Raw genomic sequence first — 27372 nt, forward strand, 5'->3', positions numbered from 1 at the left:
GCCAGGTGAGGGGGACTTCAGAGTTGAGGGTTAATTCTTTGTCTTACTCTGGGCGACACCCCTTTGCAATTATGTCATTTGATTTAACACAAAAATGGGTGTGCTAATGATTGCTAGGCTAAGGAGTCATCTCAAGGCTTTGTAATTCTAATCTAATGTCTGTAGAACAGATGGGGCACGGCAATACAGTGCAGTCAAATTTCTACAAATGAAAATGTCGTGCATATCTTATGGGTCCATTGTCCATTGTTCCCAGAGGATGTTTTCTAATATTTTATTATTTGCACTGTAGTTCTCTTATGCACAAGTAATACCACAATCTAATGGGCAGATTACTATGAAATATATATATCAAACATTCATGAGTAGGAATCATGTCACATATGATATCTCCTTTAATTGTCAACCTAAACTGGAGTACTACGTTTCTTGAAATAGCAAGATTCTGATTTTCTGACTTGTTAAAGATGCAGTCTACAATAGTTATGGAGAAGAACTCTATTATATTTTCATTTGAACCTTAGATAATGATACTGGACACTCTGTCATTACCATGTCTGTCTACCTCTGCTACATGTGGTGACTGTGATTTTAATTCATTTTTCCCATTTGTAGCTCTCATATTTATATATATATAAAAAAAGCTCTCATATTTATAAAAAAACAAAAAACAAAAAAAACCTTCTACTTCTACAGGTCACTTTATATTTTTAACATAGTTTATAGTTGTATAAAACATTTTAATTCTAGTCACTTTCTATTTTTTATATAGCTTTTGTATTGTATGTTCAATGTATGTTACTGCTACTGGATGCTTGAATTTCCCTCGGGATTAATAAAGTATCTATCTATCTATCTATCTATCTATCTATCTATCTATCATTACTTGTGAGCATCGAAACATACACCGATCAGGCATAACAATGACCACCTTCCAAATATTGTGTAGGTCTCCCTTGTGCCTCCAAAACAGTTGTGCGTTTTATCTCATCAGAGAATGGACATGGGCCTTCTGAGGGTGTCCTGTGGTGTCTGGCAACAGAATGTTGTTAGTGGGGGCCTTTGAGTCCTATGGGTTGAGGGGAGGGGCCTCTGTGGATCATCCCACAGATACTTGATCAGTTTGGGATCTAGTGAATTTGGAGGCCAGGTCAACACCTTGTGCTGTTCTTCATGTTTTTTTAGTTGTTCCTAAAGCGTTTTTGTGTGTGTGTCTGTGTCAGGCTGCATCCTGCTGGGGATGGCTGCTGCCATCAAGGAGTGTCATTGCTATGGGGTGGGGGTGCCTGGTCTGGTCTAGGTGGGTGCTACATGTCTAAGTAACATCCACATGAATGCCAGGTCCAAAAGTTTCCCTGCAGAATATTGTATTGTCACAAGATGGTCAATGTTATTTTCTTCTCCTGTCAGTGGTTTTTATGTTCTGGCTGATCGGCTACTGTAGAACTTGTATCCAAGAGCCTCAGCTGCTGTTGCCATGGCAAAGAAGGCTTGATAAGCAGCGAACTCAAAACACTTTGTTGTTACAGCAGATGACAAGATGCAGCGTTAGTGCTGCACCTTTTATCAAAGGAGCAGATTTTTTTTCTGACAGCATGATTAATCTTTTGAAATGATGATTTAACCAGGATGCTGATTCAAGCCGTTCAAGTGTTCCAGCTGAGGGTCGTAAATCGTGTATAAGAAATAATTAGATGGTTACCAGAGAATGTAGAGACTGTCATTAAGTCAGTGTTACAATGTTTAAGCAAGGAAAAAAAACTCCATCATTTGTGACTGGGAAGCAGTAGTACGTCCTAACCCATAGATTTCTTGAAATCAATTTCTCAGCCAAAGCAGACAAAGCAGACGCGAGAATGAAAGGAAATCTAATAGAGCACAGCTCTTGACCTAAAATTAGTGGTTAAGATGTGTTAATTATTTATAATCACTCAAAATATTTTTTTGATTTCTAAGGCCATGCAGGTACAAAAGTATTTCTGCAAGAAGGGATTTTAGCCTCTTCTAATCCCACCATTGATTTAATGTCCAGGTGATCATTCAGCCACCAGAGAGAAAGAGACACACACAAACAAGTGGTGGAGGAAGTCCTTTAATGGTGAGGAAACAGGCAGAACTGGTAGAAAGAGATAAGACACTTCAGACTGTGCCCTTAATGTGAAAATGGACCTAAAAAAAAATGGGTGGTGGACTGAAGGAGAAGGAAAAAGAAAAAGAAAGGGGGTGGTGACGGTGGGGGAGGAGGGTGAATGAGTTATCAGCCATGCACAATAGCAGTACACCTCATCTCGTTATCCTCTTGCCTGGGTGGTGTTTTTACTTGGTGAGATAACAGGCGTCTCACTGAAGACTGTGGCTCTGAGTTAGTTATGCTAACTATGCTTATTTGTGTTTGTTTAAAGTTGAGCTTGTGGTCAGCAGTGGAGTGAGTTATACAGTGTAGCAGGATGACATATTGTATGGAGGTCATGATTGTTAGTTAAACGGTTTTCACTTTGTGCGTGATGTTCCAACAGGCATTACTGTTCTCCGCCTTTATACAACACTACTTTAAATATATTTAAGTCCTCTTAACAACTTTAAAACTCATAACTATCCCACTAACTACCATAATTCCATATTCACAGTCCGTCATGCTTCATTTCTTCTGAAGTGTTTTTTTCTCCTCTCGGAGGCCTGCAGTTTCTTTCAGCTGCACCAGTCTGCCAGCACTGAAGTGGCGCAGTTCCAGCAGGTTCTTATATACAGCTCTGGATGGCAGCCATTCACTCAGACCTGCTGCCTCCTCTTCACATGGTGTACGCTACCCAGTAGATCACGTTCACCACGGCGAAAGTGAAAGGGAACACGGCCCTGGCATAGATGTCGATGGTGTCTGCGTCTATGGGCTTGCAGACGCACTTTGAACAGCACTTCTTCTTCTCCTCCTCGCTCTCCTCCGTCTGCCTGGACCTTCTCCTCCGTGGCTCAGCCTCCTCGGCGCCACCTTCGCCGGGGATTTCGCTGCCGGAGCGCTGGGTCCGGCCTTGGCGGTTAGAGATGACCACGCCCTGATTCATGCCGGTGACCGACAGGGAAAACAGAACCATAGCCTGTTTGCCGTTCTTAACAATAGACTGTAGGGTGGAGAGAGAGAAATGTGAGCACATTTTAAGTCTGTACATAGTACAATGCAAGTCTAATCAAACTTGTTATGAAAAGGAGACAATCAGTCCCTTTGACTCATGTGTGAATCATTTATTATAGAAGTTTAGAATTTGTCAGCCATGTTTCAGTGCAAAGCTAAGTGCTCCAGTAAAATAATGCACTTGTTTTGCTTTGTCATAGAAGTACATGGTATTTCCTAGCCTTCATTTTTGCAATAAGCACACTTGGCTCTCAACATTTTAAACTGCATCTGATATTTTAATAATGGATGACCATGCACAACTGCATACATGAGTTATAGGTTCTTTAGTAGATATTAGATTCTCTAGCCTTCATTTTTTATGGGCTGTAATATTCTCTTCTGTCAAATTTCTAAATACGTCAATTTGCATGTGACAATGTTTAAGTTCATTCCCTATTAGCCGAGCTCATTCTGCCAGGCATGTTAAAAATGGGACAGGGATTGAACTATTCCAGTGAGTTTTTGTCTCGTTGTGTGGGAGACATCGTTGTGTCCTCATCTGTTGTGTTTTAAACAAGAACTCAATAAAGACTAATCCTAATTGCCACTATGGCAACGCTGCTTTCCAGTGCATTTGCAAGCTGTAAACAGTTTATTTATGCACATGCAGACCTATAAAACCTGGGTTTTATAGGTCTGCAAATGAGATGTATATTTCCAATAACGTTCGCTCCAAGCCACAAGCCAATGGCAATACATCCTACTTAACACTATGTACTTAATGGGAGAATATCGTAAAGATTTTAGCACTTTTGTGATGAGTAGTATCATCAGAAAAGTCTGAAGTGCTTTCTTTATTCATAGATTTCATGTTACATTCTTTTTGAGAAAAAGTTTGAAAGATTAATTGCAAAAAGTAAACCAAAGGATTAATGGTTTGAAAAATCACATAATTAGTCAGTTAATAAGAAACGTGATTTATTATATTAAATAAATTAGTATTATACCTCTGGCCATTCAGTTTTCACCAAGACAGCTGCTGAGAATGTAGCAACCAACACTGTATTCACTCTGCAATATTCAATTTTCATTACTGCACTTGTCACATCATGTGGAATGCAATCAGGTTTGTTCGGTATGTCTGTATTCATAAGAAATTGCAAAAACCTGTTATTTATCGTCATTTTTTTCCTGCAGGTAAATCTCAGTTAAGATGTACATCAACCACAAAGGAAGCAGACAGTATGATGAGAATCTCTTTCACTCCCTGTAGGGAAATCATCCCTTTTCCCATTTTGCTCTGTAGAGATTCATTGTATAAGGTCAGTGGGAAGGATGATTGTCAGCACCAAGGCTTGAAGCCCGGCCGAGCTCGGGGTTTGAATGGCATGCTCATTACTCACAGCACCCCCCCTGAAGCTCTGCATTGTTACCTGCTGATGGGAGTACATGATGAGAGTGATTTCCTCACCTCGGAGCTGAGCTTGTTGGCCTTCACCTTCGCCTTCTCTTTGAGTCGGTAGTCAGCGTTGTAATGAGCGAAGGCGTACTCAATGAGGGCCGCAAACACAAACACATAACAGATCCAGAAGTACACGTCCAACGCCTTGATGGCTGACGCTCGCGGGAGGGAGGAGCGGGCGCTCACCATCAGAGTGGTCATGGTGAGAACGGTTGTGATCCCTGTGCAAGGAACACAGACATAAAGAAGCACATTAGATTCACCTTCTGTTGGAATCAATGAAAGTATTGGCATTAAAGAACTACCACTTTGTGGTAGACTATAATCAGAATCACCAGCAATAGATTTCCTGAATGTTCCTCTTGCGCCATTATTTGGTCAAAAGTTTGGTTTATGTAATAACATTCTGATCTGGCTCAGCTGTAGCTTACTTTCACTTCACAAATGTTGGCATGCTACAAAGCTAGAAGAATCTCTTCAGCAACATACATTTTACAATATTACATCTGCATTAGCATCTGCATGTTCTCATCAAAATACTGCTGTGTTATTCAGCATCACTGAGCCAAGCAGCTGTAGACTTGTGTTAATAATAGACCACACAGGCTGTAAAATGCTTGTACATTTTAGCAGCTCAGTATTGATTCTGAATTTTTAATTCATTCAACCAAAAACGATAGCAGTGCTGGGATTTTCTGTGGGATTTTTTATTTATTTTTTTTCTTGAGAGCACAGTGAAATCTTTTCTCATGTGCCTTCACTAGGATGAGCTTTACAGTGAGACGGCCACTGGGGCTGAAAAACAGAGCTGAAGCCCAAAACTGCAGTGTCTCAAATGGCCACTTGAAGCAAATCCACCCCCAAAGTCCTCTATATTAAGATGGTTTTAGTCTCTGCAGATAATTTTCTTGTTCGTGGCAATTGTACAGGGTTATTTTTTAATATATAACTCACCCATTTAAATTATATCAAAGCTTATATCTACGCATGATTAAGGGACTGAGCCACTCCCGTGTCACAGAGGGCTGGCTGTTTGCCTAGGCATCTATTCAGCTCGACCTCTTTAGTCATTTTTGAATTAGGTGGAGTCAGGTGCTGCCAAGACAGCGAGAGCCACTCATGTTGAGCTTTAAAAATTTTGTTTTATAAATCCTGTGGGTGACATTGCGGAGGGTTTGGCCATTCTATATAGTCAATGACTGTAACCATATTACATGTCTGAATATGAATTCTCAGTATTTTCATCATCGCGCTGCACCATCTACAATACACCAACAATTATTGAAATAACTCTTTAAAGAAGTAGAAGTAATCAAACTAATACCAACCTAAGGACACTCGAGCAGGGACTGCAGATTGGCTGATCCAGAAGGACACCCAGGACATGGCTACTAATAATATTGAAGGCATGTATGACTGGATGATGTAGACGCCTCGATTACGCCTCAACTGGAAGCGAAGACTGAGTCTTGGAAATCGACCCGCTGGAAAGCACAAAATAAAGACAGCCTGCTTAATTGCTTGACTGAAGAAGCTGATTATCCATCATAAAAATATACATTGTTCTACACAGACTCTGAAATTAAGAAACATCCGCCTGCTCGATTGGGCCCTTAGTGATAAAAATGTAAGCTATAAAGTGGTGTTGTAGAGTGCGTCTTCCCGGCAGCAACTCTTGTTATCTCCTGAATCTCCGGCCTGGCTCAGCAGTGAGTCTGTCTTGATCCATTCCTTCTATGCATAGAATATAAGTGCAGAAGTGCAAGAAGTTGAAAATGAAATCGTCTTCAAAAAGAATGTGTAGAGTTCTCCAACACAAGAGGCAAGCCAAGTCCAAAAACTCGAAATAGTACACGATGTGTAAAACACTAAAGAAAACTTGCAGGGGGCTTTCAACCTGGCAGTGGCAGTAAAAAAAAAAATGACGTCAAGAGGAAAACAAGAATGATGCTCACCTGATTTGAAGTTCATCATCTCGGTGACAAAGCGATAGTCTGTGATGGTGAACTGGGAGAGCTCTAATTTGTCCAGACCGTGGATGTGTTTTTGACTCTCTGACCAGTGATACACAATGTCCTCTGAGGAGTAGCCGTCTAAAATACAAAAAGTGACATTTAATCCATCTAACCTACAAAGACCAGCAATATGGGGTTTGCAGAACATGTGTAGAATTTCAGTTTGTAATGCTATAACCTTTTATAAATATCAGATATCAGAACATTTCAGCATGAAATTGAGATCTCCCAAAATTAGTTTGGTGGATCCCAACTTACAGCTTTCCAAGTCCAGCATACACTCCTGTTCGTCCATGGGATACTTGGTCAGGTCCATGTCACACGCCACAGTCGAAGTGATTCTAGGAACAAGACAAGTTGTTTAATCAAAGCTTGAGATGTGCCATTGCAGTCAGTGTTCTGTTCTGTTCTAGATCAAATGTCATAATTCTCACCCATCCGTCCCCAACAGCCTAATCAAGTTACGTATAGGAGATATATATCAAATTAGCAGGTCGAGAAAGCTCATCTACTAGAGGTGTCAAGGCAAGATAGAGTAGTGATAAAAAATAAATTACATTAGCATTGGCATTTCATGTCAGAAAAGACACAGTCAAAAAGCCAGGGTTGGCAGCACTGCCCCAAAACGACACTGTGGTGAAAGAGAGACCCCTACAGAGGTTTCTGATGAATAAACATTTAAAATTCAACCTGTTTGTCATAATACACTGCTCAAAATAAATATGGACTGGGTAATGTGTTAGGAACGAAAGGATGCCACATTGTTTGAAGGAAATGAAAAGGATCAATCTACAGACGGCTGAATTCAAAGACACCCCAGAATTCAAAGTGAAAAAATGATGCGGCAGGGTAGTCTATTTTGCTGCCACTCAAACTGGTACTCAGTAGTTTGTATGGCCTCCATGTGTTTGTATGCATGCCTGACAATATCTTGGGGTATCTCCACCCAGACCTGGACCAGGGGCATCACTGAACTCCTGGACAGTCTGAGGTACAACCTGGTGCAGTTGGATGGACGGAAACATCCAGTCCCAGAGGTAGTCTATTGGATTTAGGACAGGTAAGCATGTGGGCCAATCAGTGGTATCAATTCCTTCATCCTTCAGGAACTACCTCAGTACTCTCATCATGAGATCAGGCATTGTCGCACCAGGAGGAACCAGGACCCACTGCACCAGCATAGGGTTTTGACAATATCCAGGGATTTCATCCAGATACCTAATGGCAGTCAAGGCATTGCTGTCCAGGCTGTAGAGGTCTGTGTGGCCCCCTATGGGTATACAACCCCAGACCATCACTGACCAACCACCAAATCAGTCATGCTGAACGATGTTACAGGCAGCATGACGTTCTCCGCGGCTTCTCCAGACCCTTTCACGTCTGTCACATGTGATCAGTGTGAATCTGTGAAAAGCAGGGCACCAGTGGCAGACCTGACAATTCTGGTGTTCTATAGCACATGGCAATCAAGTTCCATGGTGCCAGGCAGTGAGCACAGGACCCACTAGAGGACGTCGGGCCCTCAGGCCACCCTCATGAAGTCTGTTTCTGATTGTTTAGTCAGAAACATTCACACCAGTGGCCCCAGCTGGAGGTCATTTTGTAGGACTCTGGCAGTGTTCATGCTGGTCCTCCTTGCACAAAGGAGCAGATACCAGTCCTGCTGATGGGTTGAGGACCTTCTACGGCCCTGTCCAGCTCTCCTAGAGTAACTGCCTGTGTCCTGGAATCTCCTCCATGCTCTTGAGACTGTGCTGGGAGACACAGCAAACCTTCTGGCAATGGCATGTATTGATGAGGCAATTTGGAGGAGTTGGATTGCCTGTTTAACCTCTGTAGGGTCCAGATATCACCTCATGCTACCAATGCAAAACTAGTAAAAAACAGTCAGAAAAGATGAGGAGGGGGAACATGTCAGAGGCCTCCACCTGTAAAACCATTCCTGTTCTGGGGCCGTCTCATTGTTGTCCCTTTAGTGCACCTGTTGTTAACTTCATATCCCTGAAGTTTGGGTATTGACATGATGCTATACTCTGATTATGAGTATATGATGAAAGTATTATAATGAAAGGGGTCCTTTAATGTTTTTGACCAGTGTATTGTGATTGTTACTGTTTCTCCAGTCATTGCCATTGCAAATCATTTTGCTTTTGTTCTTGTTTGTTGATGCTGAATATTAGAAAAACATTTGTGGATCATATTTTGTCTTGAATTCGTGTAGACAGAAAAAAAATAATCACTGTGAACAAAACCTCTGTAGATCACCTTCATGGCTTCACCTTCATGCATGGTAATAACATTCACATTCGTGTACTTTAGTTGTAATCGGATACATTTGCTTTTTAAATGCATTCAAAGCTAATTATACTTTTTACTTCATTCGCACAACAGCTGGGATAGGCTCCAGCCTCCCTGTGACCCTTCACAGGACAAGCAGTTACAGAAGACAGAAGATGACTTCATTCGCAGAGACACCATATTTATGTCTATATGATCAATGTTCTATTTTCTTTTTTACACCTAGGAAGAACACCTGTGTCTCACCAGCCACAGATGTTATTTTGTCTGTGTGCTGATATGTTAGACATACAATACAGTTGATTTATCTGAGAATTTTTGCTGAACACAACCTGTATCCTACAGCCATGCTAATGAGAACAGTAAGTAAAATTAAAAAGAGGATTAAAGGCAAAATCACTGCTGAAGTAGGAACTGTAGAGAGAGAAGAGAGAAGACAATAATCTGCTTATACCGGCTGCTGTATAGAATGACTCCGTTGGGCTGCAGGCGGATCAGCTTGTTCTCCACGGTCACATCGTGAAACCAAGCAGATTTGGCATTAACGATGAAGGTGTCAGGAAGCCACAGCTTGTCCACAAACCGACTGTCCAGCCCCAGCGTCTTGTTGGTGTGATTGTAGGACAGACGGTCATCATGCCAGCTCTGCCGCAGGAACACGGTCATGGTGTATTCCTGTCAGGAAAAGCACAGAGAGTAAAACAGACTGTAGAAGAAAAACATTAATTGCTAGAGTTGCAGTGTTGGGAAGACTTCCCCACTTTCAGTAGATTCTGTTTATTTTAACTTTAAGTAGTCCCTGTGATGACTTATAATTATTAACAGCTGCTTTAGCATGGATTAACTGAAGCGTATAGAACCTTGCAGAGAAGACCAGAATCTTTATCCAAGTTGACATTTTTAATTATTAGACTCTTCTCTTGCTGCTTAAATTTTACTGTAAGGAAAACAGTAAGCACCCAAGGAGGAAAGGAATGATAGTATTTCTGTTATGATTCCAAATTTTCTGTCACATTCAACCACCATGGATTTGGCATCGCTATGGTTTAAATGAAATCTACATTAAACTCACTTTACAATCAACTAGATATTTCTTTGTGGATAGAAATAACTTCACATTTCTTAAGAGGAGGCAGGAATAAACACAATGAAACCAAGGAAACGTTTTCACCAATCTGACAACACAGACAAATACACAGTCAATCCACAAATACAGAAAATAGTCAAATTCTGAAACACTACAAGTGTCATAGACTAACATTAATGTTTCCAGGGGACACTAAAAAGTCATAAAAACAGTTTGGATACAGTTACTACCATCGGGACTCATAAAAATGACTATCTGACTGAAGTGTTGGATATGGAGCGAAACTTTTTTTTAACATTCAGATCATAGATTGACATATTAAGTTGTGCTTAGGTTTTTAGTTGTTTTTCTGTTGTTGTTTTTCAGCAAATTTCTGCATTTCCAGTATTTCTTAACTGTAGTGTTGTCAGATGTTCTTATGTTTTGTCTTTTACATGTTTTTTTTTTTCAATGCATTGGTTGTAGATGTTAAAGGACCAGTGTTTATGATTAAGTGCCATCTAGTGGTAAGGATGTATATTGTAACAAACTGAACCTGACTGACCTCCATGTTAAAATGTCTTACTTTATCTCAGAAATAAACATGTTTACAGCCTCATACAAAAACTAGTTTGTGGCTGTACAGCAATAACTCGTACAACTCAGCAATTTAAATTATATCACAGCTTAAATTTATGCATAATTATGCAGTATGGCCGCTGCAAGTGACAGGTGGCTGTGACAGGTTGCTGTTGTCTGGCTAGATGTCACCACTACCCTGACGTCATCTGATATACAATCATATATCGTTTGTAAGAGAATCTATAATATTAAAATGCAAGAGGCTTTCTCTAGAGCCAGTGTTTGGTTTGTCTGTTCTGGCTACTTTAAAGACATAGCAGCAATGAGCTCTATTGAAGTGGACTTGCTTTCTATGTCTATGTATGCAAGACTCATTCTAAACTATTGGTACTCAATATTCCACATATTTGTCGCTAACACTTTGGTTCATGGACAACATGCTCTACCTACTGAGCCACAGCTGGTCCATGTGATATAACATTACTGAAAACCTAAATATGAATACAATATTAAATGTCTGCTTATAGATCTCCCTAAACACTGCACTCTTGTCTGTTAAAGCATGGAACATACGGTATTTATTTGTTTGGAACACACTTTATGTGAATCATCCCACTAGATTTAGTTCTTACTGCAAAGAAGCCGTGAAAGTATAAAATTATCTAACAACTCATCCGATGTGTCACACATGTTCACCCTGAATACTTTCAAACCCTCAAGTGGGATAAATCAGGATTATGCAAATAGCAAATCTTTGATCTTTGCTGCACTAGTGAGGTTGAGTGGTGATAGCGAATATCAGTGTAGAAAGAAGGAGAGAGAGACTTTACCATGTTGGCTTCAGAGATGTGGTCGATGCTGGCCACTTCAATAGCCATGGCCACATTCACAGGTGGACCTGCAGAGGAAGAAGTGAGAAAACAGGGCTAACCTGCCCCCTCCCCGTCTCAAACACTCACTCACACACACACCCTCAGAAACTATAGGTCCCTCCTAGCCTCACTCCATCACCCATCTGTTTCCCTCCCACCCACTGTCCTCCCACATTTGAAACACTCCTACAGTGCATGGAGATTAAGCATTATCCAGTTTAACCATGCTAAGTGGCACATCACACTGTGGGCATTCATAAACAGCACTGCGCTTTCATGGACTCGCACAGAGTCAGCTTCTGCCGGCGTTCACACACACGTACGCACACATACGCTGGAGCGCTTTCACTCAACAGTCTGCCATATGATTAGCATGGAGTGTGCTTCAGTGATGCTAGAGGGCAGAAGCCACAGGGGAGCTCACTGATGCAGAACCGAAAGGCTATTTATACTGAACATTAAGGAATCATACATAGCTATTCCCCATCATTCAACACCTTCCCAGAACCACTTCTGGCAAGTTGCACTTTCTGCAGGCCACACACTGGATGAGTAGTGTGAAGTGATTTACAGTGGCATGTTTACTGTGTTTACATTATGCCATACCAAATGCTTTTTTTTTTTTTTTTTTTTTTTTTTTTACCAACTATTCTCCAGATGAATCATATTTGTTGTTCAGTACAGGATTACTGGTTATAAAAATGAAATCAATCTCACTATCACTGAATGAAATGACACTACGGTGACTGAGTATTGCGATTTATATATTGTTTTGGCTTGAATGCAATAGCAGTAATGTCTGATGCTGCAGCAAATGATAAAATCAAACAATTAAAAACAATAAAACACACAAAAATAATGTTAAAAACTTAACTGAAATCTCACTTCAAACTCAATCATAACCAGGAAAGGTTCTCCAATAAAACAATGTTTTAAGTGGAGATTTAAAGGTGAGCACAGAGTCAGCTGACCTGATTTCCTCAGGCAGAACATTGGGGGCGCCAACTGTGAACACCCTGCCCCCCTTTGTTTTCACTTGGGCCCCTGGAACAGCCAGTTTTACCTCTGCCCAAGGATCTCAAGGTTGGTGCCGGCCTGTATGGTGCTACAAGGTCAGTGATATTGCCAGGGGCATGGCCTTGAAGAGCCTTAGACATAATATCTTAAAATCGATTCTAAAACATACTGGGAGCCAGTGGAGATCATAAACGTGACTAAGTCTATGTCCCTGATAAATGTATTGCAGTATTTGTAGTTGCAGCTGTTGCTTCACTATAAAAGTATTTAACTGGCAGAACATTGAACATTGAGAAGCTGATTACGATTTTGAAGCAGTATCAGTGAGCCAAGCTCTCACCACCACCAAAATGTGTCCACAAAACACAGTCATTTTTGTCACTCTCTGACAGCAGATCAGTTTGTAATATTTGAAAGGGGAAGGAGAAGCCACACTGATCTGTTAGATGAGGAGCTGCATGCGACAGACAGGCTGCACACCTCCAACGTCTCACTATGTGAGTCCGTGTCCTGCTGTTCACAGATTAATGCCATGTGAAGCATAAAATCAGATCACAGTTGCTCACTGAATGATAAAAAAGACAGTATTCAACAACATTTACCACCAGTTACCACCAGTAACTACAGGTGTCGCCAAATTAACCTGGTCTAAAAGACTGCCACTTTAAGTGATGCATAAGTACAGTAATGTTGCTTTTGCAAACAGGCACTCTAGATATTGTAGCAATTTCTGATTCATATAGTTGTAATTGATTAATCTTGAGCTGTGTAGATTAATCATTTTAAAAGCCCACTGTACAACTGAACATTCTCTTAGCTGTTTTATTTTTGATTCAAGATTATAATGATGTGTAGTAGTGCTACTATGGAGAGTAAACACACATATAGTAAGTCACTTTATACAAAAGCTTCAATGAATGCAATGTAATGTAATGTAAAAATGTGTTTCTATGACACAAATAGCTGTATGGAACACACAAACACAAAATCAAACTGTTTTTTTGTGCATTTTTGCAACAAGGATGATAATAAGATCCTAGAATCTGTTTGCTTGTTGACATTTGTTTGTGAGCATAAAGTCATGCCTGTGAATGTCATTTGCATTATGAATTCTTTTCACATTCATTATGACAGAAATATAGCTCTATAGAGTCATGGGATGGTAGTTGAATAAAGGGAATTACATCAAAGAACAAATATGATTCCCCAATGGTCACAACAGCCCTTCACTTTACTTTTTCAGTTTTACATTTTTTCACTTTTGAGTGCATTATAAGCAATTATTTAGCAATGTATAATATCCATCAACAGGAATGTAGTGACCAGGTGATGCTGTGTTTGATGGTCTGTGTAGTACACAGGACGGTGTGTTTGGTGAAAGCAGCGTTCCTGCCCCACATTTTCACCTTTGCTCAGCTGAGTTAAGCTGTGAGATTGAGAAATCTATCGCTGTGATCATTGGATGTTTCACATTTTGCAGCCATTCTTAGCAAAGTCTCCAGAGCGGTGCACATTGTCTGAGCCGCCCCCTCCTCTCCAGCTCGTCCTTGAAGGGCACTGTCCCTTATAATCCCTTCTGCAAAGCATCTCTTTACCGAAATGTTTTTTTGTGCACGTCCGTAACAAAAGAGTCACCTTATTAAAGAGTCAAAGCAGGTATTTGCATAGGGCAAATACAGCTTTGTTCTGATGTAGAACAAGAATAAACAAAGACACTTCTTGGGATAATGGCATTGGAAAATGAAATGTAAACATCCACGTTCCTGAGCATGGAACTTGGGTTGGGTTATGCTAAGGATGGCTGTAAATGTGACGGGGTGAAATGCAACCCAACGCCTCAAGCAGTAGATCTCATACTCACCTCCTATCCCAGGGCGAAAATTTCTGGCATAGCCCTTCATTAACTCATCCAGATTAGGCAACCAGGATATTTGTATGTCTGTACCTACATAGTCCCCAATGTCACTCAGCATGGCCCTAGAGGAGACAAACAGCAAAGACAGCAGCATTCAGCGGTCATTGAGACACACAATGTGTCTATAGGAAACCCTGGCAGAGCTTGAGATACAGTTAAAGACATACATGAGCAGAAATCTCAAAACGTGACACAATATTAGCTGGTCTGAAAAGCACAGTTTAAGTCAGGTGTTACTTTAGCTTCAGGTCAACCTGAAAACACACTTTATTATCACTTAAAGTTTTGAATGGTTAGAAAACAGTTGCATGTTTATACATCAGACTTGAGCAACACTGGAATCAGATTTGATTGAAGACTGTCATCCAGGATTCACTCGCATTTTAACCAGCATTCACCTCCTTAGCTGATAAATGTGCCAATATGTTCACCAGCTAATTGCTGCCGTTTGGTGACGGGCAGCTACTGTGAAGCTTTTTGCATAGAAGCGGTTTGCCCGCTGCAGCTGGAACACTGGTCAAAATAACACTAAATTTAGCCCACTAGAAAACAGAAACAATGAGCTAAAAGGGGCTAAAATGGTGCAAAGAGCAGATAATTCTCTATGGGGTCCTACACTTTTCATATCACACTTAGTTATTTGATTTATTGTTGATTATTGAAAAAAAATAATGGTAAAGTTTAATTGTATAATTGTTCACATAGATTAAGTAGATCATCAGATGAATTATATAACATCTAGGCATTTACTGTAGAGTAAGTACAAGAATAGATTAGATAGTATTTTGAATAGATTTGTCTACTTTTTAAACTATGAATTCTTTTGAAATAGTCATTACTGATTTTGTCACTTACGGTGAGTCTGCACCAATCAGTGAACATAAAATAACTGTCATTCGTGCTATTATTTGTTGAAGATTTTCTCATGAAAATCATGAAAATCTAAACGTCTGAGATGATAGATGGTTGCATTAAATTCCATCCATCAGCGGTATCCTTTCAAAAACCTGCATTTCATCAGTGGTGTCTCCACTGAGTGCATTTGTCCACGCGGAGGCTGACAGCAGATTTAAATCTGCTGGGTGTATTCTCAGACTCCACACAACCCAGACTGCACAACGTGCCTCTTTACACAAACCTCCCAATGTTTGTGTTGTACTGAAAATAGGTTCTCATTAGACTCCGGGCCCCATTTAATGAGACGTCCATGCTGAACAATTTAGCACCTTTAGATGTTGTTGTCTGTTTTGAGAGAGTGACTCCTCTCATTTTCTCTTCTGCAAACATGTCAAGAGGGGAATAACAGCCAAATTAAATCTATTGTCTGGTATAAAGTAATTCTCCCGAGGGCCCTGACACCATCAAGTACTGTTAGAGGGGTCAGAGCAACAGCTTCGGTGTAGGATTCCACCACAGCAGCACTGCTGTGATACCACCAGGTGGCAGTTTAGTATTCCAAAACAGCGAGCCAACACACAGACAACATGCACGAAGACATACTGTATATACATGATGATAATAGGAGGAGTTTACAATACTGTTCTCATTAAAAACAGACATAGCTTTATTAACAGCTATTGTTGCTGGAGAAGAAGGATTACCATTGTTCAGAACTGAACAAGCTGACTCTTGTGCACTGACTAAACTGAATAAAACTGAAGGTTTCTCTGACATTCAAAGTTGCAAATGTGGGAAATAGACGACACAGGGCCTGAGTGAAGGTGTTCTTATTGACCAACAATGAAAAGCCATGCGGTAACCTTTCAAACCACACTGACATTTGAAGAAAGTCAGCTTCCTGTTGAGCAAGACATTGCAGCACACAGCTGCATACAGAACAGACCCCTCCAAACAACAACAACAAAAATACAATACTTCTCAAACATTTTCTCAGAGGGTCCATGTTGTAGAGGGAGATTTTTATTTTTAGTCTGGCAATCACTGTCATGTCTAGGGGAGAAAAATGGGAGCACTGAGTGAATTAATTAATCACTATGTGACTCCTGGATTCTTCTCTAATTGGCAGTTTCTAAATTTGGAAATAAGCTTTTCCTTCGAAATTCGTTAACGCACCAAGGTCAAACTGAGGAAAAATCCTACTGTATCCCTCCATTTACTTTAGTTTGACAGTCATTTCACAGCTGTTTCAGGAGTGTACTCTGTTCAGAATGATTTGTTTACAGTGGCTTTCTAGCATTTATAGCATTAAAATCCCTAACGTTATTCTTTATTGCTCTTATTTTTCTTTTCGTCAGTTTTGCTTTACAGAATTCTGGCTGTTGCTGCTCGTGTACAGCACATCAGCAAGAGGCTTCCCGCTTCCTTTTATCAACCAGATAACCGATGTCCGATACCAGTGATTGTCCAAAACTACTTATTTAAAATGGCACGAATTTATGCTTTGACAGAATGCTGCTCTCTAAAGATCTGACTTTCTCTGACTCTATAAAATGATGCCGGATTGAGAGAAACATGACTTTATTTCTTCTCCCAGCTCCTCAAGGCAAACACAGGTTTATTTGTGTAAAACATTCGATAGTTTCCTGGGGAGTTTCTCTAAACATTTGCGGCCCCTCCACTTCCTCACCCCAACACTTCAGATAAACAGTCGAGAGCGTACGTTTGCAGGCGCTCCTCTTCCTTCTATATTTCACTTCCATCACATATCCCTCTCCCGGGGCCCGGATCTGCCGCCTGTTTATGAGCTAACATTAAACAGATGGGGGAGAGGAGACGGATGGGAGCAAAGACAAAGAGCGACGGCCTCATTCGAATTTATGGCGTCTCTTTGTGAACGTAATGTGCGGCACACGCTAACAAGCCTAATTAGTATTATGTACTGACATTGCCAGTTACCTCAACATAAGTAGCGCATCGGTCCCCTGATCCTCGCCGTTTAATTTGTTTTATTGGCATCAGTGTGAGATGAGCAGGTATACAGTGGCGTCAAAATCCAATTGAATAAATTATAATGCAACAAATAGCACAATCAATAAAAGGCTGCTTCATATTTATGAGTGTGTTTCAAAGGGACTATGCTGCTCCGCATCCAGCTAACAGATTTTTTATTGACTACGTTAGTGCTCTAATAATGTTTGACACATTAGACATTTAAATACGTGCAGAGTCCCGGAGGCAGCATATGTTTCTGAATCTTTATGTGATGTGTTCTATATTTTAATGATCACCTCTACAAAGATGACTTCCTGTTCATACAGCCACTTAATGAAACAAGACAAAATGTATTTAAATCTTTCCCCTAGCCATCCCCTATGCATCCCATATTCATCCTGTACTGTCTACACAGAAATGGTAAAGTGTGTTTTATCACATATTAACAGATTTTTATAAATATAATAACTTAAGACACATTTAACAAGGACTGGCTGCCAATACTGGAGCAGAATGAGTGGATTAAAGCTTCTCAAGTGTACATTTCTGTATATTTGGTGTTGCCAAGCACTTTTAACTGAAGTGCTGTGTTAATTATCTTGGTGTCCTTGTTCAACATGCACAAAATACAAACAAAACCTTCCTGCATAGTGTGTCCAGAGGTCAAAAACCTCACATGGCACCATCAAACCTGGGCCAAAAACTGAAGCTCTGGTTCATAAATGAAAAACTGGCAAACATCATCCCATTAGTGACAATAGTGTTTCATTAAGTTCTATCAAACACTCTGAGTTGCTCTAAGTATCATGTGTAGATCTATATAGCGTTTGTCATGTGGCCCTGGGGCCCAAAAATTATATTTATGTTATCTTATTCCCTATAATACTTGTCCAGACTTGACACTAATTTTGACTGAAAAGTATTTTATGGTCAAGCAAATGTTATATTGTGTGAGACAAGGATAACTAACAAAATACCTTTTTCAGCAACAGAAAAAAAGACTTTGAAACCCGTTTGTGCCTAAAAACCCATGTCAGTCTAAGGACCAGGACGTTTAAACATTTGGCTTTTGGTCCACGTTGCTGTTGCTGAGCGCCTTTGGCCTTAGTTTTACCACATAGTGTGCTTTTCAGTGAGCACGTTCAATCTCAGGTCTGACAAACTGACTGTTCAGCTTAGAGAACAAATACACAAGAGGAAATATGGAAGGCTCTTTTTTGTTATCTGATCTATTATAATACACAAATATTTTCACAGCGACATGAACATCTACTATTAAATACTGACCAACTGATTAGCACGACCGAGGAAAGTCTAAAGTCCAAGTACACAAACCTTGCACTGAACAAGTTTGACTCTGAAGCAGACTGTATAAAGAAGTGTCTCAAGTGTCCATTTTTCTGTTACGTTTCATTTTAGTTAGTTATTTTATGCTATAGAAAAAGGATGTGACATCATGATAACTACCAGTTGCCATGCCAACTGATCCGTGAAGCGATACCATAGGACCGTGATAAATAACTAAATAAGTACAGTGTATAATCCAACATTTCCTTGTAACTGGTGGAGGTAGAGCAGAGCACAGAATTTATTATCCGAAAACGCGAGTGAGTCTGACGGAAGTGTGGACGGGTCATTGATAACGTGGCTTCACTCTCGGACTGTACAGTGCAGACTCTGGCTCCAAACTCGCAAGATGTGGGGACGCATTGTCCATATTTATATACAGTCTATGTTCTGATGTACGGGCTCTGGAGGATGGGAGGATGCAGTGCAGTCATTCGTAACTGGAACAGCAGCGTACTTGATGACGCCCTCGAAATGCATTCTGGGACACCTGACTTTCCTAAATTCACACAAGTTACCACCCAACAAGAACACATTTGGTCAGAGGAGTACTTCGAAGTAGAACAGTACTTGGATGGCTAGTGACAATGTTCCATAACAACACAAATGCAAACAGACAACAAAGCATGTTTACAAATGCCCTCTCTCGGCTAGCTAGTCATAGCTCTCATGTTTCTTCTTTTGAGTGACAAATACAGACTACAGCCACCTGCTCTCACACAGACACATGCGGCAGTTGGCTGTAGTCTTTGCGGTGTGTTTAAGTGCTGCGCTGGCCCTTCTCTAAAACTGCTTATTCTAAAACATTTTCTCAAAACTGGTTAAGATGAACAGAAATAGCGCAGAACAGAAATCTCTTCGAGAGAATGGGAACAGCTCTTGTCCCACTTGCCTATTTCCTGAGGATTCTGGTTCAGCCATTGCACGAGGCGATATATACTTAAATTAGACTGTGGGTGACTGACCATGCTCATAGAGACCTTAAGCTTTCTGTTTTAGGACGAGCCAGTTCTGTTCAGTTCAGTTCTGTTCAACCATTTCCTGATACAGAATCTAAAAGGAGACCTTGACAAGGAATGACTGCCAATTTTTAATGGACATTCTCTGTTAATATGGTTGTTCTTTTTTTATTTGAGAAAGAAAGAAAAGAATAATGTTTTTAATGCTATAAGAAGTTTTCTCATGCCTTCCTTCCTCTGCAGGGAGGTCAGACATCAGCTGTTGAACAGCTGGAAGGCACGGAGTGTCTTGCTCAAGGACAACCGTTTAGAAATCTGAACTTTCATCCTGGTGTCTCTAAACAGAGGGATTCAATCTCCTCTTGATAAAAAGGTGACGGCACCTGTGAGGTGATCGTAATATACAGAGTTCTTACTTACTTACAATATTGTGCTTACACAATGAATGTCAGAGCACAGAAAATGTTTCCATGTATTGGTGTTCATAGCACTTTAAAAAATACACTTTAGGGGTCATGAGAACAAACATGGCACATATAACCGCTGAGTCAGAGCTTTTTCCACACTTACAGGAATTAAATTCTGCTGGGATTTTTATTTGTAGACTGACATTACGCAGATTTTAACACATTTAAAAGTTAAATTTTGTCAAAGTGGCCTATTTGCTGTATATACAGTAATTCTCATGTCTTGTCATTTAAGAATGGGCATAATCGGTAGATAGCACAAACATATTACTGCCACACACTGTTTCTTTTTCCTGTCTACATGTGACATGTCACCTTAAATTGAGTAGGAGGCTTTTAGCAGAGGCACTGAAGTGTGCCTGCACCAACACACAGCCAGTGCAGAGCCAGTTCATGCAGCCAGGGAAACACGATCAAATCAGAGTGTTATTAGGAAATGTACTCTCTGGACAGTAGGAGGGATTTGTCCGCTGACTCAGCCTCTCATACAGATTAGCCAGGTGAACTGTGTCACCTGAGTGAACGTTTAAGGACAAGTGTGAAAGAGCAGAGAGGCCATGAAATGTTGAGATTAAATCCTCCTGCGCCACATCTTGTGTCTTTAGGGGCTCCAGGTGTAACCTGCAGATATTAGGATTACAGATAACTGATCTCCAAAACTTCCTGGTCAGTGTCAACAGTATGGCTTGCTTCTTAACACATGATAATGTGGGCAGCGTGTTCTTTGAAGCAATCAGGCAATGCACCACCCAAGAGGTAAAGAAAGTAATTTAGTTTTACCACATTCAACCACAGTGTTTGGCTAGCTGTCGGTGACTGTCACTGTTATGGAATGTCCAAGTGTCTCTAAACATGCATAGTCCAATCAGCATGAAGCTGTATACCATGAATATGTGGTGATTTCAGTTTGAGTTTCAGTGACCAGATCATTCACACTGACTCACATATTTGTCATATGCATCCTGATATTTTTTCATCTCTGGGATGGCAAATTAACTAGCAATCAGAATATTCTTGAGAAACATCACGAACATCTTAAACTGGAGTGTTAAACATATGGCTCGCGGGCCAATACTGGCCCACCAGAGGGTCCAACTTGGCCCGTGGGCTAAATCTGAAAAGTGCAAAAATGACAAAAAAGATATTAACTGCAATTTTTTAATATTACTAATCTTTCCTAGCCTGGCTGACGCGACTGCACATCTCAATGAGATGCTGGTCTGGAAACTACGTGATATTTTCTCGTATTTGAGGCGTGGTTTTACAAATGCCTAGAGCCGTTTATTGGGCGCTACGAATGTCTATCAAATGCGCCTGGTAATTCCCATGCTGCCTTGCGCGCGGATTCATAGCCAAAGCCTGTTGGTAGCAGAGCAAACACATCCTTCTTGGCAATGAAGTCTTTCAACGCCAAACGTTGCTCTTTTTTTTAAATAAACTTGCGTTCTAAGCTACTTAAAACACTGTCTAAGGCTGCATCGAACGGTAACGTTAGGTCCGCTGCCATGTTGGATTAACACACTACAAGCTTCGGTGTCGCGCATAGACGTCGTCATCGTCTTGCTGCCCCCCCCCCGTTCTGTGATTGGTTCCCTATCTCAGGAGAAAATATGGGCGATGGTTTCCAGACTGCTTTTGCAGCGAGAATGAAATCGCGCGCAAAGCAGTATGGGAACACCCAGGCTAAATCTTTCCACTAGATGCTAAGAAATTTCAGGTTGTTCATAAAACATTTCTTTAAAAGGAAATTTCATCAAGTGTAAACATTTCCATAATGTACTTGTTCTTCTTTGCACTACAACAAAAGTTGTCGTTACTGGTCCGGCCCCCTTGAGATCAAATTGGGCTGTATGGGGTCCCTGAACTAAAATGAGTGTGGCACCCCTGATATAAAACAACTGGCAATGTGAGAGGCTAACTGATCAATTTATCAGTTCGAAAGCAGACAAGAAATTTTTTAGTATCAGTGAGTTAGGTTAGGTTAGGTTCAATATTGGCTCAATGGTAATTGCTTCAGTTCATTGCACATTGTTAACATCACTGGCACTGCTCTTTATTCCAGATTTGCTGCACCTAAAATGAAATCTGCAGCATGGACTGAAGCTTAATTTTCATTAATTCTGAAGTAGCTGTACAAACACTGTAATTGTAGTTTTTGTATTTTCTTTCCATCCAGTGGTTACTGGTGGTGTTGATTGATAGCAAGAACACCAGCAAAAAAACAATTGCGTGACATTGTCACTGCTGATTTACCCATAGAATGGGTCACCTTAGCCATTACTGCAGCAGTTGACTTGATATGAGAATATGGTTGGAGCTGAGAGGTGACATCTACAGTTTAAAACCACTACATATGTCTTTGTTTAAGGTATTTTCTTCGCTTTATCGCCAACATGATATGACAGGGCTTTCCGTCCATTTTCCTCTGCAGACAGATTGTTTGCTCCGCAACGCCTGCTCAGATGTGATTGGACAAGACTACTCATGCCACATACAGAAACCAAAAAGCTTTCAGCATCAAAATCTACTTTCCTGCCTCTAGGTTCTACAAATTCATACGCCGATATCATTTTATGAGGATTACACTTTAGATAATCCAGCCTTGCTCTCATGACGTTAGTTGGAACGTGGATCTGCATCATATGAGCTTTAGTTGAGATTTTAATAAAATTACCAATTGATAGTGTTATTTTCTATTTCACAGCATTTCCTTCACAGCACAAGTTATGTTTATGTTGCTCTGGCTCTCATTCTGTGAATTAGTTTACCTTACTAACATTTAATCAACATTTTACTGTCACAGTCTTCTTTCCTGGCCTTAGTAACAGTACTTAAAATCACAGTGGTCCCCCTTATCAACACTCCTCTGTCATTGCATGGAAAAACAAGGTTTAATCTGCTGGTTAGAGTTTTGATTTATGTCCTTCTTCCTACCTCTGTGACCAGATAGCTGCCTCGCTGTTGACTTATCTGCTGCGATCAGAGCTGAATGAAGAGTAATTATATTAACACTGCAGACTCGTCACTTCACAGTGCTGCTTCACAATAACAGCTCACCACTGGTAAACTCCTGGAAGAATGCTATTGTTGTGCAGCTCCATAAAGTGTTTATGTCGTCAACAAGGTTACTCATCCAGTCAGCATAAGAGTGCATAAGAATTTTTTAGTGTTTGTCTGTTAGTGTCAGTTTTCGTTAATGCACAGGATTAGATGTTACAATCCTTTGTGCCAAGGTCCCAGGTAAAACACATTTAGAGCCCCTGTCCAACTGAGAAACCCTAACAAACCGACGGTCATGAGATATGACGATTAACCTACAATCTAAATGAACTAAGTAAATGCTGCTGGCTTGTAGGCCCACAGAGCAGCAGTAAATGATAAAAACAACGATAAAAAAGTGAACTAGTTCCTAGACTACTTTCTTCATAAAAATATGCGCTATGGCCCAATTGATGAAAATACACCAATGCCTATTTATGCCTATTTTTTTAATGGCATTTTTTTAAATTTAAGTATATACTGCAGGGCGGCACAGTGGCGAGGTGGTTAGCACCCTGGTTCGAATCCATGGGCCGACTGGGCCTTTCTGTGTGGAGTTTGCATGTTCTCCCTGTGTCTGCGTGGGTTCTCTCTGGGTACTCCAGCTTCTTCCCACTGTCCAAAGACATGCTCATTAGGTTCATTGGTGATTCTAAATTGGCCGTAGGTGTGCATGTGAGTGTGAATGGTTGTCTGTCTCTCTATGTTGGCCCTGTGATAGACTGGCAACCTGTTCAGGGTGTACCCCTGCCTCTCGCCCGATGACAGCTGGGATAGGCTCCAGCAGACCCCGCGACCCTTAACAGGAATGAGCGGGTACAGAAGATGAATGAATGATTGAATGAATATATTGCCTTGTACAGTACCATTATTAGCACTGAAAATTTTGCCACAGTGACAAATTTGCTGAAAAAAAACAATCTATGTGGATGAAATAATCTCTTAGGAAATACATAGTGCAGTATATTTACTGGCTCCCACTTTATTTGTGCAAACACTAGCTCCCTGGGACAAACAAGAGTCCATGGCAGGTACACAAGCTTTCTGCTAACAATCCCACTGTGGGATTTGTTACATTTGAAAGCTGCAAAAGTTCTTATTGTCGCGCAGCACTTACCCATTCAGGCAAAATGCAGAGTGGCGGTGATTCATTATAGTCAATTATTGAGTTTTTGGGGAGAAGTGAATGAGAGAAGGATTTCTCACACAGCCTGAGAGCCACTGGTCCGTTTCTTAATACAGCAGGCCATGCGTTCCATTTATGGCGTTTTGTTGCCGTCATTAGCATAACTTTCACAACTGTGACATGTCAAATATGGACAACGCATCTCCACTCCCTTGCATTGGTCAAACTGACGCTATTTTCCCAGTGATACAGGTGGCACCATCTTGCGAGTTTGGAGCCAGAGTCTGCACAGTATGGTCTGAGAGTGGAGCCACAAGGAGCTGCATTATCGATGACCCGGCAACATTTCTGCCAGACTCACGTTTTCGTTTAATTAATACTGAACTCTGCTCTTCCTTAAAACCAGTTACAAAGAAATGTTGGATTATACACTGTACCTATTTATTTATTATTTTTCCTTACTCTCACAGCCCTTGGGGACTGCTTCACAGAACAGTTGGCATGGCAACTGGTCATCATGATGTCACATCCTGTTTCTATAGCATCAAATAACTAACTAAACCGAAACTTCTCAGAAAAATGGACACTTGAGTATGAATCTGTATTATATTAACTACCTAAAATGAAAGAAACAATCCTTGAAAAAATTATTTGACATGTATTTTAGTGTTTTAGTTTGGCCCAAGTTCCATCCACTAACATGGAAGAGGTGGAGCTTATGACCTATACTGCAGCCAGCTCTACTTGCTTTGGCTTCACTTTTGAGGAGCTGTTCTGCTGTCCATCTTTACACAGTCTATGCTCAAAACCCAATGGGTCCTACTGAAGACACGAACCTTCATGCCCCAGATGTGTAGATTTACTTACTAAAACAGCTAGACTCTATTCTCCGAAACAGTTAGGCATGGAAGTCTTTTACAAATATAACTCCCATAGGAGTAAATGGTTCAGGTGATCTCAGGTGATCTCGTACCACAACATGTTACATATGAATAATTTTTGGACAACAATGAGCCCATAATCTATTTAAGAATGTGGCTACGGCTCATGTGCATCAGTAGCATAAATTAATTGTTGGTTTTGGTCATTTCATGGAATTTCTTGATGGTTCATCATAGTTAGATGATGACCAAATGGTGACGCTACTAGACTACGGTATTTCTATCGACCACTGCAGTCCATATCTGATGCAGATATTGCACCATCAAATTAGATGCAGATTGTGTTCTGTAAAGTGAAGGGTAAGTGAGACTGCTGGAAAGAAAAGCTGTGAAAATTCATGCAACACCAGAGGTGGCGAGGCATAACTCAGCTAAGCAACTTTTTTTTTTTTGTGAAATGGATAAATGAGGAGCTAAAAAGAGAAAAAGAGTAATTCTTTTCAGAGGAGGGCGCTAAGGAAGGCGGCAGTTTGCAACTTTCAACAAGCATAGGCAAAACAGAAGAAATGTATGCATGTGTGCGTGCATGTCTGTGTGTGTGTGTTTGAGAGAAAGCTGACACATAATGAGGTGCAAGAAAAAGCCTACACTCTGCATTGTACTGAGAACAAAATAATAATAACAGCAGTGACTAGAGGCAGGAAAATCCAATTACAATAGTTATTACTCCCTCTATTGGCAATCAGCCATGGTGGACAATAGACGTTATTCGCCCAGATTTCACCAAAAGCTTAAGTAGTTTCACCCTTTGCCCTTTTCAGTGGCAACAGTTGCCAGCATATGGGCTTTTGGAGAACTGGGGCTCAGCCGTGGATGCTTTTTATCCTATGAATTGGATGGCTGCGAAAGCTTACGGACAAGAACATGAGGGGATTTTGAATACACGCAATGTAGGCCTCTATTGAAAACACTAAAACCTAAAACACTACAACTCAGCATCTGGTTTAGACACACCTGGTTTATTCAGCTGACAAAAGCACATTGTTTTGTTTTCAGTACATCTGTCTACGAAGGTCCTTTATAAGCCGGCGAATACTGACAACCAAAGGTCATGTTGTCTCCACTTCAGACAACTTGAAAGTGTCATCTCACCTTAGTTTAGGTCTTCAGCTGCAAATGACTGATGGATTTCTAGAGACTGGTTTTAGCATGCTTGCATAAGATGTAATAATCCTGATTTCGTGACATTCATGATGGCAGCTGTCTATCTTATGATATGCTTAGGGTTTCCTTTTCTTAAACTCTTCGAACCGGGCATCTACATTATGCTCTTTTTCAGCGTATTGGTACAGACACAGACACCCTTTCTAATTCAAATGAACCATGGCACCATCTGACATATCTGACCCTTGCGGAGCAGGCCTGGAGGTGGGTGACATTATGTGCCACGTAACAAAAAAGAAAAGAAGAAGAAAACAGCCACCCCTCTCTATGCATATGCATTATGTGCATTATGCAAATAGTGTCATCAGGTTCACAAGCTGGAGGAAAAGCAGAGAAGAAAGCAGGCTTCAGGCTGTGGGTGTTGAATAAGTATTTTTATGTAAGCGGGAGGAGGTAAAGCACGGAAACTCAATTTAGTCAGCTTTACCCGTACTGTACATTAATATTCAGGTAAAGTGGTGGGAGTGCATGCACAACAAGGAGGAGTTCCACTGATTGCATTTTTGTAATCCAAGAGAATATCTATTTTTAAAAAGTCTATTGTTAGGTACAATAATATAATCATAATGTGCAATGGTTGCTCACGTTTCCTATTTTATTTTAACATAAATCCAACTTTTTATTCTCAATTCCTGGTGCGCTCTGCATCGAGGGGCGACATGGGAATACCTGCAGAGAAAAAAACAGCAAAGCTGATCTCACCTGGTGAAAATATCCCCTCCGACGAATAGCAGAGCAAGACTCGACAGCAGGAAAGTAGGGACCTCCATTCCACTAGATCATAAACAGCAGTAATCAAAACCTTTAATTAAAGTTTCCCGCGCTGGAAATCGACGACGAAGAACCACTGAGTTCTTTTTTCTTTCTTTTATTTTAGTGCGCTCTCATCGTGATCCGGCGCTGCGGAGAAGAAAGTAAAGTGTAGCGCTGGCACTGCTGAGGGTGAAGGTGACGATGACCCCATGGTGCAGCTCCCCAAATCCTCCGCGTCCAGGAGCGCACAAGAGCAGAGCGCACCTGACAAAAAATGGGAGAAACTCCCTGTAAGAGCGCAACAACGAGCCGATCCACCGACGACTCCTGTCATCCAGCAGCACGGCA

General features: G+C 40.8%; 1 protein-coding gene across 1 annotated transcript; it reads right to left on the minus strand.

Moving 5' to 3' along the window:
• Positions 1 to 1900: 1900 nt before the first annotated feature.
• gabrd (gamma-aminobutyric acid type A receptor subunit delta) lies at positions 1901 to 27041 on the minus strand (the record flags this gene model as incomplete). The annotated part of the gene is made up of 9 exons (XM_084553065.1): positions 1901 to 3116; positions 4581 to 4792; positions 5900 to 6055; positions 6527 to 6664; positions 6845 to 6927; positions 9339 to 9559; positions 11363 to 11430; positions 14283 to 14398; positions 26974 to 27041. The coding sequence occupies 9 exons, from the start codon at positions 27039 to 27041 to the stop codon at positions 2790 to 2792; spliced, it is 1389 nt and encodes a 462-aa protein (XP_084409191.1). The 3' UTR covers positions 1901 to 2789.
• Between the last annotated feature and the right edge of the window lie 331 nt (positions 27042 to 27372).

This window comes from Chelon labrosus (assembly GCF_963514085.1).
Source record: "Chelon labrosus genome assembly, chromosome: 10".
In the NCBI taxonomy this organism is placed as follows: Eukaryota; Metazoa; Chordata; class Actinopteri; order Mugiliformes; family Mugilidae; genus Chelon; species Chelon labrosus.